The sequence below is a fragment of the Dendrobium catenatum genome, unplaced genomic scaffold (genome assembly GCF_001605985.2).
Source record: "Dendrobium catenatum unplaced genomic scaffold, ASM160598v2 fragScaff_scaffold_231, whole genome shotgun sequence".
Taxonomy (NCBI): Eukaryota; Viridiplantae; Streptophyta; class Magnoliopsida; order Asparagales; family Orchidaceae; genus Dendrobium; species Dendrobium catenatum.
In genome coordinates, this window is record NW_021318693.1 from 1,667,009 (window position 1) to 1,686,299 (window position 19,291).

Here is a 19,291-nt window from a genome sequence, read left to right on the forward strand (position 1 = left end):
ACTCAGATTGATGAGTTATGCCTAAATCAATCCAAAGTTTTAATTGAATCATCATATATTTTTTTGATCTCAAGATAAATCTTATAATTTTGATATTCATTCTCACAAAATTTTGATCTAAACATTCAGATTTTTTTTTTTTTAATGCCATTCAAACTTTTAAGCTATAAAAAATTTCAGATAGGCCAAGTTCTTACCAGGAGAATGAGATTTAAAAACCCTAAGAAACCATTTGAGTCATTAAGAAAGGAAAACTTGTTCAAGATTAAAAAAGAATAATAAACAGATAAGAAAAAGTATAATGGAACAACAAATTCCTGTGGACAAAGAGGGAAGAGATGAAACTAAAAACCTTTGTCCATAAGCTGAATTGGACTCAAAATATTGCTCTTGCTAGTCTCAACTATGCAACCATTCATGACCATTTCTTCCAGCATGAAGTGAGCCTTCTCCAGATGGAACATGATATCTAGTTCACACTAATAAAAAAAAAAAAACAATTACAAAGGTAGTTGTCAATGTGATCAGAATGCCGTTACCTTTTAAATATGAAGGTTAGTTGGGTTTTAGCTTGGAAGCCATACCACATTTCCAAAATGTCGATCCATAGTCTCCACCAAAAGATGAATAAATTCCAGAATGGCGAGCTCGTTCTGCAAAAGAGAGAAAATGGAAGAGAACACAATAAGGAAGAAGTTTGTGCAGGGTGACAGCAATGGCCAACATGAAAAATACTGGCTAGAATAGGATTTATTATTCTATGTGGAATCCGGATGTGTCCGGAGACCAATAAAAATATGCCACGTCATCCCAAAAATATACCGTGCTCGATACCAAACGTAACTGAATGGTTCTACCGTCCGGTGTCTGCACAGAATAATCTCTCCTAGAATGCAGTTGTGAATGATTTGAGCTCAAACCAAAGTTATTCTTTCTCAAGAAAGGGTCAAAATTAGGGGTGCATCCGAGTCAAGCCGGCTCGGGCTCAAGAATGGGTCAAAATTGCTAAAAATCCAAACTAGAGCTAAAAAAAATTTAATGTTGGTACTAAAATTTCATTTTAAATGGGTAATTTTTTAAAAATTTTCTAATGGCATGTAAGGTATCATATTATCTAATTAGAAAAATGATAGATAATACATTTATTTCCCCTTTTTATAATTTTGTCTTGCTATATATATATATATATATTGTAAGTAAAATTTGTCGCCTAAACTTTAAAGAGAAATACATTCATCCTCTATAACAGTTTGATGGATTTGACAAATTTAAAATTAGTGTTTGCTCATAAAGAGCTAATATCTTGTATGGCCATATCGCTATGTTTACTCTCAAAAGATATCATGCTAATAAGGATGAGGCATATGTCCTATAAAAAATAATTTCAATTTCAAATGGTACCACAGACAAACAATTGTGATTAGGTCCCTCTCGCCAGGTAATTTCACTCTAAAATAATGCCATTAAATTATAATTGTGGTCAGCAACAACAACATCAAGCCTTTCTCCCACTACGTGAGGTCGGCTATATGAATCCTTTTTCTCCATTGTGTCCTATTAAAGGTCAAATTCTCGTTTAAATCTAATAAAGAAAGGTCATTCCTAATATTTTCTAACCAGGTCTTTTTAGGTCTGCATCTACCTTTCTTAACATAAGTCAAATCTAATACCTCTACTCTCCTAAACGGGTGGTCATTGGAAGGCCGCCGTTTTATGTGACCAAACCATCTAAGGCGACTCTCTCTAATCTTATCTCCTACTGGAGCTACTCCAACCTTTTCACGTATATGCTCATTTCGTATCCTATCTCTAAGGGTAAAGACACTCATCCACCTGAGCATCCTCATCTCTGCCACACTTAACTTAATATTATGCTTCTATTTTAATGGTCAATATTCAGCACCATAAAGCATTGCAGGCCTCACTTCACTACCATCTTATAGAATTTTCCCCTAAGTTTGATGGGTTCTTTTCTATCACACAAAAAGCCCGATGCATTCCTCCACTTCAACCATCAAACTTGAATTCTGCTAATAATATTAAATTATAATTGTGGTCAAAGCTCATAAATTTCCAAATGGCTTAAGAACCCTAGAGCTATGAACCATGAAATGCACTTGATAGGATATAAAACCCTCTCCAAGCTAAAGTTGTTTATCTCCTTAAACAAACATCCATCTCAAATCTATAAAATCTCCTTGAACAACACGACACATAACTCTCAGGGATCAACTAAATCTTCTGAATAAGTAGACTAGGGTCTACGTAACCATTTTTTTTTTTTTGGGTAAAACAATGTGAAAAAAACAATCAAATTTGTTAGGGTTTTGCATTATTCTGCACAAGATTGCCTTTAAGCTAATAGGAAATAGATTTCAATCAAATTTACATAGTGTTAAGCATGATCACCTACCTACAACTAACATTAGTTGAGAGTTCTTTTTCATCTCCAAGAGCAGTAAGAAATCATATGAATTTGAGCCTATAAGAAACCTAAAATGATATCAAAAATTTATTGTAAAATAAAGAGCGAAATATCTAAGTAGTGTATTATCTCCAATCAATCTACCATATATTTTCAGCAGCTCCACTGGTGAATGTTTCTATTTCCATCTCTAGTCAATCATACACGAGCTATATAGTAGTAGCTAAATCATATTAAAGGGTTGAAGTCTCACAATGCAATCTATCTTTAACTAATATCTGGATAAATTTTAAATTTCCCCTTAAACAATGTTCTAAATTCTTACAAATATCATATAGATTGTGCGCATTTACCACAAATTTATATCTTGCGTTACCTCTGAGTTTTAAAAGTGTAGGATGAAATATCATGTTTGATTATTGATCCCCATCATTCATTTATTGAACTTCAAATCATCTCATTTCCCATTCAACTGGGATATGGACCAACATTTGCTTGGCTAACATCATCATTACCATAGGAGTACTAGAGCCACCATTTAATTTGGCGGCTTATAAATTCCTGCAGCCAATGCTAGGCCTTCTATAGTGCCTAGGGATGTCAATATTGGACCCGACCCGAACCCAACCCGAAAATTTCGGGTTTGGGATGACCCGAACCCGAAGCGGGTCAGATTAAGGTCCTGAAAACTGACCCGTTTGCAAAACGAGTCGGGTTCGAGTTGACCTGGGAACCCGGGAATGACCCGGAAACCCAGCTGCCCCGCTGCCCAGCTTGCTCTTCCTGCCCCGCCTGCCCCACGTCACGTCGCATCGCATCATGTCCGCTCCGCGCATCTCCGGCTGTCGCGTCGCCGGCATCGCTCTGCGGCCGCTACACCACTGGCCACCGGCATTGCTGCAGCTGCCGCTGCCCCGCCTGATGCGCTGTCCCTAAACCCTAAACGGGTCGGGTCGGGTTGACCCGAACCCAAAGCGGGTCGGGTTCGGATCCAGAAAATCAACCCGTTTGCAAAAACGGGTCAGGTTGACCCAAACCCGAATAGTGCCGGGTCAGTTCCGGGTTCAACCCGAATCCAACCCGTGACTCAAAATTGACACCCCTAATAGTGCCCATTGTAGGAATGATTGTTTATTCTATTGTTGAAACACCTGCGCGACATGCACAGTAGCACATGCAACGAGTGAGACCCACTGAAGCTGTTACTGCTATAGAGATCCCCCAGAAGATGAATTTCGTCTTTAAAAGACTTAGTCCCTAGTCAAGCCCTAGCTAGAACAGAACTATCATTGCATAGAAAAATTTTGTGTTGCCTATGAATGTTACCACACTAATAACTGAGCCTTATGTGCTGGAAAGATACAACGTTGAAGCTTCCTCATCGAAAGAAAGTTGTCCCGAAGGCATACAGGAAGATGCAACACTGAACTACAAACATGGCAACTACTGTCAAAGCAACCTAAGTATCCTTAGAATTCAGAGCCAAAATAGAGTATTCCCACCCAAAACTTATTCAAATGGAATAAAAAAAAATTTATTAGTTCCCCAAAATGTCTCTGATATTAGATGACAATTCTTAGAGTCAATCTTCTAACATCTCCACTAGATGAGTATCTCTACAAACCTTAACCTAAAAATGAGCGCTAATATTTTGAATCTTTGGATCATTGGATGAGACATGGTGGGTGGAGTGGAAAGCATGGATAGGTTTAATAATCACGCCAAGAAGCTCACCAGCTGACTATCCATCAGATAAAAGAGAAGTAATTTCTTCAATAATCAAACAAGAAGAATAACCCAAGAACTTTATCTGCGATGAGATCATGATTTAGACCCTAAGTTAGTAAAAGAACCAAAAGGCCACCTCAGCAAAAGAGAAGATAAGTCCATAGCTATGATGCACCGACATTTCTCCTCAAAGAGGCGTGCAGTGTCTGACACCGTGACCGACACGACACTCGTCCGACACTCCTCCGACACGTGTCGGACAAGTCGAAAACTTGTCCGATTAATAAATATTAAATACAAATTGGACACGCGTGTCCAGCACGCGTATCTTAAATATTTTATGAATTTTTTTAAATATAATTTCTTGTGTTTGGCGGGATTTAAAATAAATTTCTTATTTCCTATCCACAATATCAAATCAACGTCTGCACTTAATACCCAATCATCAAATATTCTCATTTTCATTTTTTTTTTGCAGTGAAGGTATTTTCATCTCCTCTCTCGGTGACTCATAAACGACATCGACGTATGGCTCTCGACATCCTAATACTAATAATTTTAAGCACAAAATCTAGTTAAATGACTTATTATTTTCAAATTATTTTTAAAATTAATACTTATTTAATTTTTATACACTATTTTTTAAATATAAAAAGTATAATAACGTGTCCAAGCCTGTTTCCGTGTCCTATATTTTCAATAACTGACGTGTCCCGTGTCCGTGTCGTATCGTGTCCGTGTCGCCGTGTCCGTGTCTGTGCATCATAGGTCCATAGATAGAACTTGAGAATAAGGGTAAGAAGCAAGCCAAAAATATTATTATTTCCACCACCTAAGGAGGCAAGCCAAATCATAACAAACATAATGCATGCCCTATTTTTCTTATATTCTAGCAAATATTAGGGGACTTCAATCTCATATTAAGAACATAAATCAAACTCAGAAAATATTTCTAGTTAAGCAAAAACTCAAAGTTATCAAGCATTCAAACTACCTCTAGGCAACTTATCTTGTAGGTGGATTTGGTTCAGAATGATGATGTCATATGCCCTATTATGAAAGAATTTTTTTTAAAGTGGATAGACAATTTTTCTTGGCAAAGAGTCTCAAGAATCTATCGCAATAGTCTAGTTAAATATCAAGATGCCAACAAAATAAATAACTGCAAAAATTTCTACTAAAGAATAAACTATGAATAGAAAATAGGTCATTAGTTGCATAAATGTACAAGGAGCATTAGCTAAGCCAAATGATACAACTAATCATTCAAAAGTACGATAATTAATCTTAAAGGTTGTATTTCCTTCGTCGCTTAATCTCATGCAAATTTTGGAGGCGTCTATTCCTTAAAGTGATTTTCAAGAAGACAACCACTCTCATATCATATCAAGAATGCCCTTAAGCTTAGATATGTGAAACCTACATTTGATGGTGATTTTTCTTATGGCGCCATGATCCACCCACTTGCATCATGGTGCGATCCACTTTAGAGGAAAGTGACCTAATAGCAAGTTGACTTAAAGTGGTCAGCACAATCGTAGCATATAAAGTGCTATTGTTGATTTCCTACACTAGTTCATATCGGTTGATGAAATAAAGAAATTTATTTTTATAAAGGTGAAAGTGCCCCTTAAGTCCTTAGGGCATAATCTCTTTAGGCTTAATGGGGATTGAAAGCTTATGTGTTGGAATGTCCATAATAGGTCTCCAATTCATACAACCAAGCTCTTCCTAAGAGCACATGAGAAATATAAGAACTAATAGCCGCTTTTGTCGGAGTTTCTTTCATCTGATCCCATGAATGAATAGGATGATGAGCCAACCTAAGGTTTTATTGTTCTATGTTGATCTAAATAGTCTCATGCTAACAAACTTATGAGTCATCATGTAATAGTCTAGATAATTTAATAAAGATAATGAGTTGGTATCTTAAAGAGGCATGAGAAATAAATGTGCGTACTTGAGAGAAATTTTGGAGTTCACAATGAGTCATATTCTTAATAGTTTTGATATGTAATGCAAGCTGAAGAAAATTAATATATGGTTTAATAAAAAAAAATTATATCATTAAAGAAGAATTCATGTTAGATAATATGAAGGCTATGCATGTAATTGAAAATATGAATATAAGTATCAAGCTAAAGGAGATAAAGTTTAAGGATTAATAGGTGGTTCAAAACATCTAAATCAGGTGGGTAATCTCATTTTTAAATTGGAGTAAACTTGCTTTTTCTAAATCAGATGCATTTAAAGATATGTTTATGATTCAGGTTCTCATATAAGCCAAATTTTATTATGCTACAAGATTGTACCTCATTTAATTTATGATGATTTATCTCTCATGCAAATGATTTTTGATATTGTTATGAATCAGTTATATGTCCTCATGTATTGTACTATTGTTTCCATTGTTCAAGTAAAGCATATATCATTCTATACAATGTTTCGAATAGGAAGATACTATATGTTGAAAAGAATGCAAAAGATAAGAGTACTTGTATGTATGTGCATGCTGATAGATACAGTCACCCCCTTATGGTACTCTAATTAAGAGGGCTAATGCAACCCTATATTGATGATTTCATAAGCAACACATCATTGTGCCGACGAGGGATGAATCGACCAAGAACAAGTTGGTTTATATTTCAATAGTGCTTCTGAGATGGATGCATTAAGTACATACTAATGTATAATTTACGATATAATATGCTCAGTTCATGTTCAAGTTCATAATGTGAAATTAATTGTCATGATCTAATTTTTGTGTTAACTCTGACTGCTAAGCAATATTTAAGATCATAATTATTATTGAAATGAAAAATCAAGTTTAAAATATCTTTTAAAACCTAAATAAAATGACTAGAATGCATGTTATTTATCTTCTATTTGAGTTCCTATAGTATAGAATTGTTATTTACCCACTGACTTATATATTTATAACTCACCCTCATTAGTCGATGATTGTTTTTAAGAAAAATCTTTGATGGAATAAATGGATGGTAAAGGGTTCTTGTTTACAACATATGAGAAACATCTAATACTAGGTATTTGCAAAATTATAATAGATGTATAAAATAGATAATTTTCCTTCAAATGTTTATTACATGTCATATAGATTTTTATAAATGTATGTGAACGTCTTCATGATAAATGAAAATTTTTTGTTTGGTGGCACTTTCATGAATTGGAAGCCTTATATGAAAAACAAAAAGAAAAAAGATTATTTTAGATTGTTGCATTTTTTAGAAAGAATAGAAAGCTTTAAATTCCATCTTATCATTTGCTTCTACCTTAGTAATTCGAACTCCTAGGCCGAGTCATGATACATCCATCCCAAAAGAAACTCAAAGAAATAGAAGACAAATATCAAACACCTCCTAACTATTATTTGGGATAATCCTTATGATTTGATTATCTGCACTTGGCCGGTAACAAGCCAATGAAAATAAGCAATATTACTTCCCTCTCATTCAAGCATTTCACCTAAGATCATGGTTCCACATAATCAAAACTTTGTCTAGTAAAGAGTGATAATGATAAAGGGCTCTAAACAAAGAAACTATGACATAATCAAACAGATCATCACTCTCACATAACTGTAATTCCAAATTACAGTCCTCAAGAGACTAAAGCCACACATCTTGTCCCAATCTATTTCCAACTTTTAAGAGCATAACTAGTAAGAAGTTTTTAAGAAATTTTTTTAAAAGGATTCCCTCCAGATATAGTATGTCATGTCCAAGAATCAGTCCCATGAGAAAACATTAATAATATGAACATTATCATCTGAAAAGGCGTCTTACCATTTCATTCTAATAAATATGTTAGTTAAAATGCCTATGCTGAAAAAAACTTCCAATAGAACCTTGGATATCTTGTATTTACTAAGAGTTTTTCATTCCATTTAAGAAAAGTAAACTTTTTGTCTAATGCTCTTTATTTACCATGTTTTCGTTCTTTTTTTTTTCTCCTCCTAATAGTTATGGACTAGATTTGCAATGGACTCCAACGCATCAATGGATGCTATCTATTTTGTATAGTCTACCAAAATATTAGTTGTTTTGCTTTCTTTCTTCATACACCAACCTCAATTATCAGCAATGAATTGTATGTCAATGCATTTCCAATTGATTAATTAGCATATCATTTAAATCAATTGAATTGAATTAGAACATCAATTTGAAATTTAATTCACTAGTACTATTTATTATTCTTTTTAAATTCACATTCTTAAAACTTGTTAATCAATAGCATGGGATTTATGTATGACATTCAATTTCCATGCATGCCAAATAATCTCATGTCATAGTGCTGAGAATTTTTTGTGTTAATATGATAGCTTTCTCTTTTATTGTTGAATTATAACTAAGTTTTGCATTATATATAAGCTTTTTAAAATAGTGTACCAATTAACAACTATACCTGGAAAATATAAGCAGTAAGCACAAATAGGCCTCTAATTAGTTAAAAGAATTACAAGCACACACAAAAATAAAAAATAAAAGATTTACAAACCATACTTGTCAATGGCGCAAAATAGCGCGCTGGCGCACGGCACGGCGCGGCGCACCTACGGCGCCATGTTCATGGCGAAGCGCATGTGTTTAAAATAGCGCGCGCTATTTGCGCCACATGTGAGCCATGGCGCATGGCGCACGGCACAAAATTGCGCACCAATTGTTGCTTCCGCCTAATCGTCCCGCATAGTAGTGCTTCTGCCAATACCGAGTGATCGGTACCACTCGGTATTGCTATGTACATGCTCAGTACCGCTCGGTACATGCTCGATACCGCTACGTGCATGCTCGGCATTGCTATGTACATGCTCAGTACCACTCAGTATATGCTCGGTATTGCTATGTACATGCTCGGTACCGCTCGGTATCGCTAAGTACATGCTCGGTACCGCTCGGTACCGCTAAGTACATGCTCGGTATTGATATGTACATGCTCGGTATCGCTATGTACATGCTCGGTACTGCTCAGTACTGCTCGGTATATGCTCAGTACCTCTAGGTACACACTCGGTACCGCTATGTACACGCTTGTTTTTCATTATTATGATAGCTTGTCTTTCATTTTTTAATGATATTTCATATTCATGTTTATTATTTTATAATTTTATTTAGTTTGCGCCATGTTCAAAGTGGCGCACGCCGCGCCGTGCGCTATGCGCCATGGCTCCAAAGGGACCTTTGCGCCATGGTGCGCCATTCGCCATTAACAAGTATGTTACAAACACACAAGTGCAACTTCGAGAATTAAAAGATGCTATCATCTAAAGGGAAAGAAGACAGGTCCCACCAAGTCCATAGCTATCACTGTTAGTTCACAAACCACACCACATTGACTCGTCTAAATAGGCTTGGGGTGTGCAGAAAATAGCATAGAACATAATTAACACTATACTTGATAAAATTCCTTTTGATTAACAAATCAAAACAAAAGCACTTAAACTACATTCATGTCAAGAATACAGTTGTGCACATGAAGGTGCATGTATATAAGAAAGAAAAGGGTACTAAAATAAAATATTGTCAACAGATTAAACATAAGAACGTCAATACTTCGTGATCAGTTCAAGGCGTGAACTCCTTCACAGATATTAACAGAACCTGTTCAGGCAAAGCATGCCTATCCGAAGCCAATCTTCAACTCATATCACTTCAGCTTCTGATTTGATGTGGAAGAAACAAGATTGTCCAAGTAAGTTGCATCCCATGTTCTCCCTTCTAATGAAACCTTATACCATAGCCATCTAAAAATTGATGAAACTAACTCACGATTTCAAATTTGCAGGGGCCATCCTCAGAAAAATTGTATTGCAAGTCATTAGATCATGCATCATTCCAATAATACATAAAACAACCTATAGCACTCTATCTTTACATGGATAAGAGAAACGATATGGTGGCTTTAGCACAGTACTATAATAAGTCTTTAGTAGTTCATAGGTGAAGTCAGGAGATACTTTTTAACAGAAACTATATCATCTTCACAAAATTTATTTACTAAAACCAGGATATCTACAAAATGACCGGTTAGACTCACCTCATCATTGTCAACCCCAACCAGGAAAAAAAGTGAAGCATAGCGTCTATACACAATCTTGTAATTACGATGCTCGACAAATGAACACTGCAATAAAAAACCCAAAAAAAAAAATAATAATGAAAAATATGATTATAACTTTGCAAATTGTATTCACACAACATTTTTATGGAATAAAAAATGTTAATCAAATGAAAAAAGAGGAGTTGAAATGCCAATCTCATATTTAGCGTGAAAATAACAAAAAATTGTACTATTCCATCAATGGGCGTACCTAGTTCATGAATCTTTCTATCAATGTAGGATATATAGGGTAAAGAAGACAACCGTATCCAAATATTGCAAAGAAGATATTTCTTTGATTGAACCTATGATTTCTAGATAACAATTTAGAAAACACAACCACTGTTGCAGGCCTATTCTCAATAGAAGAATGGAAACATCAAAAAATGCAAGAGCAGATACTGGTGAATCCTAAGTGAATTAAAAACTTTTATAGTAAGGTAGTGGAAGATAGGATCAAATTTCACACAAAAAGTATCTTTAAAATTCACCTTGAGCTCTTTGAGCACACTTCAATCTAATAAATAAAAACACAATGAGATCGGGCATCTATTACACAAAAAAATGTTAATTCATTGATCTTTTGCCCTCATAAATTATGTAACTTCTATTAAATAAAGCCATAGAGTTTAGGATAATGGAATTGGAATCCCAAACTTGTCACAGATAAAATAGCTAAGATTCAATAAATAATATAGTAGCAGCACCGTTTCAGGAGCTACATATTGGAGATATATTTTCCAAATAAGCTGTAATTCAAGTATTCATTCAGGCGAGAAAATGGCATCCTTACCTTCTTGGATACAAGAAGGGGATTTTTTAATTTATAACATGTAGGCTGTAGCTTTCCAATAACTATATTAATTTAAGGAGCATGCGGTTACGTATCATTTTAATGGTAAAAGAGTAGCATCCAGGGAAAGAAAACCAAGAAATTCAAGTCATAAGTAATTTGAAAGTACTTCTTATATAATTCCTTACATAGCTTAAATATTTTAAGTATATAATGACCCCCCACTACATAAAGGGTATCTGAAAATTGTATCACAATCTATTGAAGAATATTGAATCAAGAGCAAAGTCGCTTGAATCCTCCTCTTTTATCTCTCCCTGGGTAGTGTATTATTATCAATCTCTCTTCGGGTTAATTACTATTTTTGTCATCTTTTCCTCTCCAATTTGGGTTGTGCATTTATTTTCTTGAGATGATAATATTCATTAGAATCATTCGGGTACATTCTCTCTGTATCATTTAGAGTCAAAACAAAACAATTATTAGGTCATGATGAGTAGAAAATTGCGATGCAATAACATTTATAATAGCACTATTGCGAGTAGTGGCTTCACTCATATCTAAACAATCCTTGACTCCACCACAATACATCTCTGAATAAAGCTTACAACTACCTCACACTCTTTCAAGAGATCACATACAGTAGAGACTCTAATCCGTAGTTGCAAGAACCTACACTTTCCAATCTCACCACTATGAAACCTGAATCTCTTATTGTACTTTGTGGAATCAATAATTGATCTAACTCCTTGTAGCTACGCATAATTAAGGTTTTACACAATGTGATAATCAGTCTTTTGCAATGCCTGATATGGCCAAATAAGCTTGCAGGATAAACAATTGCACTTGTTTGCTATATATGCAATAAGAAACTTTTGGATATGTTGAACAAATCTATGATAGAGTATGAGAAGATGACTAATATTGTAGGGAAGCAATTTTCTACAACTACTTCAACTTTATAATGCTTTTGTAGCTATTTATTGTTGTTCAATATGAACAATTCCCTGCATCTTACTTGCATTCACCACAAAAATTGGTACACCAAATAAACCGACTTTGATAAAATCTCACAACATTGATTCGTTTCTTATGTAAAACTAGATATCTTCTTAAGACATCTTCTTATGACATAACACCAATCTTTTCTAATCAACGAAAAAATATTTCTAAACAAAATCTAAACATTTTTCCTACCTTTACAAAATAGCATATCCCATCTATTATCTTCAGTTGCCCATTATTTGTAATCTTCATAAACTTCTACTTCATTTAATTAACAAGCAAAAATTCTTAAACCCAAAACCTCCATGCTACTTGGGATTCTCAAGTAAAATTCATTGGGTGAATGGACAAGACAAACCCCTTCACTGGAAAAATAAACTTCTCCTTTATGCAAATAGTATAGAACACCTGTGCTAAGAGCGTTGCATTTTTCTAAAGCATCAATGCTCCATTATTGCAACCAAAAGTCCCCCTTTGCCAATTCCAAGTGTCCTAAAAGCTCATCACCACACCAATTAGGCAATTACTATGTCAAGGGCAACTCCTTGCTATAATGAGCAACTTATATACCTTGGATAGTCATTGTAGTACACAAATTAATTCCAACATAATTTAAATTTCATATTCTAAATGGTGATATTATGTAACTCCACATCATCATGCATACTCTAATCATCAAGATTGTGTAAGGAATCCATATGTTCATAGCTTGAACTATCCAATAGATTGAAAGAGAGGTTTGAACTATCCCATTGGAGTCATGTTATGCTTATTGTTCTCATCGCCAAAGATTAAGATGCATCGACTTCATTGATAGTGGCATTATCAATGACCAAACTTGGTAGGTCCTAGTGGTGAAGATAGAGGGAATCACTCGGATCTTCATAACTCTTGACTTGAATTTGGAAGCTTTGTGTTTCTACAAAGTTCTTTCATCTGTTATTTCCATGATAGCTGGGGACGGAAGGGAAAACAAAGAATATTAGGTGTGCCCCACAGGTGGATGGCATTAAGAGAGGAACGATTGGTGTGTTCTAGAGGCAAGCAGCATTGGAAAACATAATACAATCTGATCCAAAAGTCTGCTTTATACGAATTTTTATTGAGTCCTCCCACCTGACGTAGAGATACGTCCTCCCACCGCTAAAAAACTAGGTTTTTGCTCGGTATTGCTAGCTATTATTTGGTATTAACGAAGAATATCATCATGTGAAAACCAATACCGAGTTATACCGAGCTATACCGAGCGATACCGAGCGATACAAAAAAATACCTAGATTTTCCTAGAGAAAACTCGGTATTGCTCGGTATAGCTCGGTATTGCTCGGCATAGCTCGGTATAACTCGGTTTATGTCTTCACATGATGATATTCTTCGTTAATACCAAATAATAGCTAGCAATACCGAGCAAAAACCCAATTTTTTTAGCGGTGGAAGGACGTATCTCTATGTCAGGTGGGAGGACGCAATAAAAATTCGCTTTATACAGAATGAATTGCCTATTCAATCTCATATCAGGCTGAAAACAATTGAACAGTTAAAAACATAATCTGATCCCGTCTGATTTCCGGATCAATTACTTTCCTTAACATAAACATCTATGATTGTCCCCCTTCGGTTTGGTAATTCGGAAAGAAGCATCTAAGGTGCAGTTTCCCAAAATACATTATCTTCAACTTTCATGAGAATCTCTCAAAGCAAATTCAGATATCAGATAAAGATCAAGAAGAAAAGAATTCGATAAACACAAATCCAGAATAGATTCACTCAACTCCTTCAACAGGTCTTAAATGAAACTCTTGAATCGGGAAAAAAAAAATTTTTTTTTTGACCTATAGACATATCAACTCCACGGTGCAATCCATGAGATCGATCCACAGCCATGTCCCTAAACCGGACGACTAAACCGGAGATGAACAAAAATCTCCGCAGTGTAAATTAATTAGGGTTTCCTGGGATTTGCAAGGCGGGGAATGAGTACCTGCTGCTCGTTGCGAGCAAGGCATTTCCTGACGATCTCGCCTTCAAGAGCTCGGCGCTCTTCCAGAGTCAAGTACTCATAGTACTGAGCCAGACGAGTTTGTCCCTGCTTGTTCACCAGCAACACAAATCGAATCCCCATCTCCTGCCCGCTTCCCTTCTATCGCCGGCGGCGCCGGTAGTTGCCTCTCAAAGCGTGACAAGACGGCACGGGAAGAGGAGCAGAAGATACAGACTCAAAAAGGAGAAAAATAATAGTAATTAAATTAAATTATAAGACTTTATTTAAATTCGACAAATAATATTTATTAAAATTAAAATGGTATGAGTTATATGATTAAATAAATAAGTATTATAAATAATTTAATTTAAATAAGATAGTTATAATTTTTATTTATAAAAATACGCTCTAAAAAATAAATACCGATGAAAAACATCTGCTAAAAAATTTGCTACTAGAAAACTTTAAAAAAAAAATTATCAAATTATGCACTAGCGGGCTAGCTCGTTGGCTTGCCTGGCCACCCCGCCTGCCAACCATCAGCCAGCTTCCTGTCTGACCTGGCTAGCCCGCTTACCCGCTTGCAGCCCACCTGTCTGCCCCCATCATGCTTGTTGTGAGTTTTGAACGCGGCTCATTCGGAGATCCAACGCCTAACCATCAGGCCACGAGAAAGATCTATTATTATAAAATGTACTCTTTATTTTTATATTATATCTTATATAATATTAAAATTAACAATTAATATTAATACATTTGAAAGATCAAAATAATTAATTTGATATTAAGGTGGAAAATAATTTAACAATATTTATTATATTAGCTAATTAATTAATTTGAATTAGTTAATTTAACATAAATTAATAATTTTGAAAACTATTTATTTAATTTATCTTAATAATATGTAATTTAATTTAATGATTTTTTGATAGATTTATTTTTGCCAAAAATTAGTATTTTTCCTCTAGTGTTATGCTAAATGGTATAAACTAACATGTAAGAGATAACATCATTATTATAAAATGGATGCCACCCGAGAGAAAGCAAATATGGTGTTGCCATACTAAATGCTTAATTGGTTAGATACCTTACATACATGAATAATTGAATTATCATAATATTATTTTACTTATTACCAATTATTGATGCTTGTATTGTTCATCGCTTATCAATTATATATGCTTGTTTAGATGACATGATATGACATATGACTATTATGTTATCACCAAATGTGTTTTATGACATATGCACTTGAACTACTTATTTATAACATCTCATGCATATGTATATATTATAGTACTTACATAGATGTAACTCCTTGCATGCATATTGCTTCCCTATATATGTGGATTGAATATATGCTAAATTTTATGTAACTTACTAGATTTATTAGCTACCTTATTTGCAACCACATATGGATTTGATTAAAGGGAAGGATATGAAACCTATATAGTAGAGGCTATAAGCTCCTTAATTAGGTCAAAGGTAGAAGCTAATATTTTGAGAGAATGTTTATAATCTCTTTTATAATTATGATAACATGTATTTTATGAATATATATCAATAATATGTCATGATTAATATATATGATTCTCTTGCACGTATAATACAATCATATGAATAATAGCATAAGTTTACTTTCATAAGTATAATATCATTATTTATTTATTAGCAGCCTTATACGTATTATAAATGTATTAGCAATTCTCCAAATAGACATTGGATTGTGAGGATCACTTGTGAATTAAATGTTGTGAATATATTTTTTATGGATGAATTGAATAGTCTCTTCATATAATGCACACTAGCTCAAAAAGTATGTTGTAATATGGTGGGGGTCATCTTAGGCTAGGCCATTAAAAAATAGTGATAACCATATAACATATTGGAGATTTTGATTTAAACAAAGCCATTGGTTAATCTACTACAATTGATAGTCTAATAATCAACATTTCATCTTTATGTTGTGTGTGAGTTGATATGAATTTATGTGATTATGTACTTGTATACAAAATAATAATTTATATATATTATGAGTATACTTAAATTACAAAATTAATAATTTTAGTATGGTGATAACAAGGCATAACATGATCAATATATTACTAATTAATAGAATTTAAGATTGGGCAATTTATAGGGGATTGATAAAATATTACTTGTGACAATGTAATTTATGGGTATGGACCGTATGGTGGTATATTGTTCATAAATGATGTCTGGACAACATATTTGTTCATATGAAAGAAAAGGCAAACAAGCATTTCTAAATGTTTTTATGAATGCAATTACTTCTATTTAAATGAGCTTTAGAGCTATAAGAAGTTGAAGATAAATTGCAAAGCATGATAATATATGAAGGCATGTGATATTCTAAGGATTAAAAGGGATATGTTTATGTTAAGGGATGAAGAAAAATGTAGGTGGATGGGCCTAAAGGAGAGAGTCCAAGAAAATTTTGACTTTGTGATTTATGGAGCAAATTTTATGGAACTCTTCTTGATTGGCTTGTTCCTCCATTTTTTATATAGGGCCTACAATAATTCATTATAAGGTCGTGTTATTAGAGAACACTCATCAATGATTTGTAGAGAGAGATAGAGATATGTCACCCAAGTTAGTTACTTGTTGAGGGGACGAGAGTACCTCTAACAGTGAGACTTGATGATGAAAAGAGATGGAGTAGACACTTATAACATAGTAAGATATTAAAGGTTTTTTAGTGGTTCGAACAAATGGCCTACATCCACCATTTGCTTAGTGAGATAAATACTATTAATTCAAGCATAGGTTGCAAGTCTTGTGGATAGGAGGGGGAAAACCCTTATAGTCCAGGCTATAAAAATTTCTCCCATGTGAAAAAAGAAAGTACAATATGTCTATAACAAATAATTTCCCTCCTTGAAGTCTCAATGTAGTTTTGTTCTCATTTTACATGTGTATGTTTGCTTAAGCATTATCCTCTTCTCTCTTTTTCATTCAACCCTTTTTAAAGTGGGTCCCTAAGCTCATCCCTTTCTTTCTAGTGCTATTAGATGAATGGTATAATTATAAGAGTGGAGATATGAATACAAGATAATGATGGTTGTGCATGGTACTAGGATCCATAAATCATTAAGTATAACAAGCTAGCATGTTCATTGGGGATGGCTTCAAGGGGCATATAAGCATACTAAGTGAAGGTTATAGAGGTAATAGTTTGAGCATAACTAAATAAATTGATTGCTCAAGAGGGATATTCTAACATGTCATTTCATCTAGGGCCATGACCCGTAATGTGGGTCATTGAAGCATAGTGCTTTATATGTTTATCTAAGGTAGAAGTTGTGTGAGGATTACTCAAACCATGGCATAACTGATCCAAGTTAGGTGTGAGTTAGTGACTCTAGTAGGTAAAGAGCTATATTGTAGAGGCTTTTGAGGTGGCCTATAGTTTGCATTGGTTAAAGTGGCAGTCAAGGTCTTCCTTGCTAGATAGAGGTTGAGGTCCCCTTAAGGACAAATCTTAAGTGGGTAGCAAAAGATACATGTCAAGCAATAGTGATGTTGGTGCATATATGAATACCTCATGTAGGGTGGTGTTGAACTCTTGGGGCATGCAAGATTTTTGAGTTACAATTGGTGTGCAAAGGAAGAGTTGTGATGTAATATAAAGTTAAGTTTATAGCGTTAGCAATATACACACCCTAATTAGTTAACACTTTAGAGGATAAGTGCTGTAAATTTCTAAGAGACATTAATCATAATTTGAAGTTTCCCTTAACCAATTTAGAATAAATGATTTGATTGAGTTGGTAGAGAGAACAAGATTGATTAAGAATGATATGTTGATTGTGCATCATATATAGGATATTAGTAAGAAAACTCTTGGTAGAGAATCATCCAAGATTGGATTTAACGGGGGAGAAATCTAGATTTAGGTTTAGAATCTAGAGAGAATAGCATATATATAAATGTAAATATAGTACATAGCTATACATGGATGCATATGTAAATGATATTTAGTTATGAGATAATATTTTATTTGTTGCTAGCATTGACATAAGGAGAAATATTTTTCATGCAAGAAAACATATTTCATCTCTAATGTTAAGGAATAGTTAGAGGCAAAAGATAATCCTTCTAGAGCATATAGTGAGGGTTTTCCAAGTAGAGATGGAGGAAGAACTACAGTAGCAAAACCCTCAAGGACTTAAGGAGAGAACTTTAGTTGCTCTTACATCTATATAAGCAATGGTATATACTTTGAATCAAACTATGTGAAGGATGTGATTGTTTGTTGTCACATGCACTGCTCTTTATTTATACTTAGTTGTGTATATTTTTTTAATTAGAGTATGAATAATTCATTTTTTTCCAATGGTTTTTGAACTACCATCTATTGCATTTCATGTTAGTTTGATTATTATGTTACTAGAGGGAGACTATGTGATGTCTAATTATATATGCACATGTGATATTAAGATATCCATTAGAAGGTCATAGTTTGAGTTAATGACATCTCTCTTGACTAATGCGATGTTGCAAATGAACTAGTCAAGTAAATTTAATGAACATAATGATTATGGGAAGGAGGTACTTACCTTATTGTTAAGTGATATGACATTTATCTTTTTTAAGGTGATAGAGTTGTTCTACTTTCAGCCATATAGTTTGATAGAATATACGGAAAAGAAGAAATGATGTCTGTTACACATGTGAAAGGTGGGAGTAAGGTAGTGGAGACATTAAAAGAAATCCCTATTTGTAAGTTTGTTCACTCATGTGTTCCTGAATGAATTGGTGAGTTTACTTCCTATTTTTTTAAGTGCAGCTTTTATTTATTTGGGAATCCAATATGTCACATAACTAAAAATTCCTATAAAATGGCCACAATGAACATAGAATAGTTGAATAATCAATTATAGGACTTATTTAATTTTTCTAAGCTTATGTTGCCCTTAAAGATCTTTTGTTTTGTTTGTAAAGAAGAAGGTTGATGTGATACATATGGAACATATTCTACCTTAAAAATAGAAATACATGAGCATCTCTATATTTCGAATTAAAATCATCATTGGAATACAAACATAAAATATATACAAAAGTAATGGTGGGTAGTAGACCCTAAAATTGAATATTTAGGCTCATATAACCCTAAAATTGATTATTATGTGCGAACGCCGAACGCAGTTCACCGTCCGAAAACTAACCAAAATGCGCCAAGTCAGCGGTACCGAGCTTGGTACCGAGCTGCGGTACCGAG

The 19,291-nt window shown here is 34.2% G+C and overlaps 1 protein-coding gene across 1 annotated transcript; it reads right to left on the reverse strand.

Annotated features, from left to right (window-relative positions):
- Positions 1–181: 181 nt before the first annotated feature.
- Positions 182–14,295, reverse strand: LOC110104191 (AP-4 complex subunit sigma). The gene is made up of 4 exons (XM_020833183.2): positions 14,047–14,295; positions 10,205–10,291; positions 585–653; positions 182–479 (listed from the first exon to the last, which is right to left on the reverse strand). The coding sequence occupies exons 1-4, from the start codon at positions 14,185–14,187 to the stop codon at positions 345–347; spliced, it is 432 nt and encodes a 143-aa protein (XP_020688842.1). The 5' UTR covers positions 14,188–14,295; the 3' UTR covers positions 182–344.
- Between the last annotated feature and the right edge of the window lie 4,996 nt (positions 14,296–19,291).

What these genes read in the sequence shown, in the direction of transcription:
- LOC110104191 (XM_020833183.2), bottom strand. Translation starts at nt 14,187, where the DNA reads ATGGGGATTCGATTTGTGTTGCTGGTGAACAAGCAGGGACAAACTCGT. An exon ending in TTGGGGTTGACAATGATGAG is followed by an intron (nt 654 to 10,204) that starts GTGAGTCTAACC and finishes TCTCTTTTGCAG; the next exon opens with AACGAGCTCGCCATTCTGGA. An exon ending in ATCGACATTTTGGAAATGTG is followed by an intron (nt 480 to 584) that starts GTATGGCTTCCA and finishes TTTTTTTATTAG; the next exon opens with TGTGAACTAGATATCATGTT.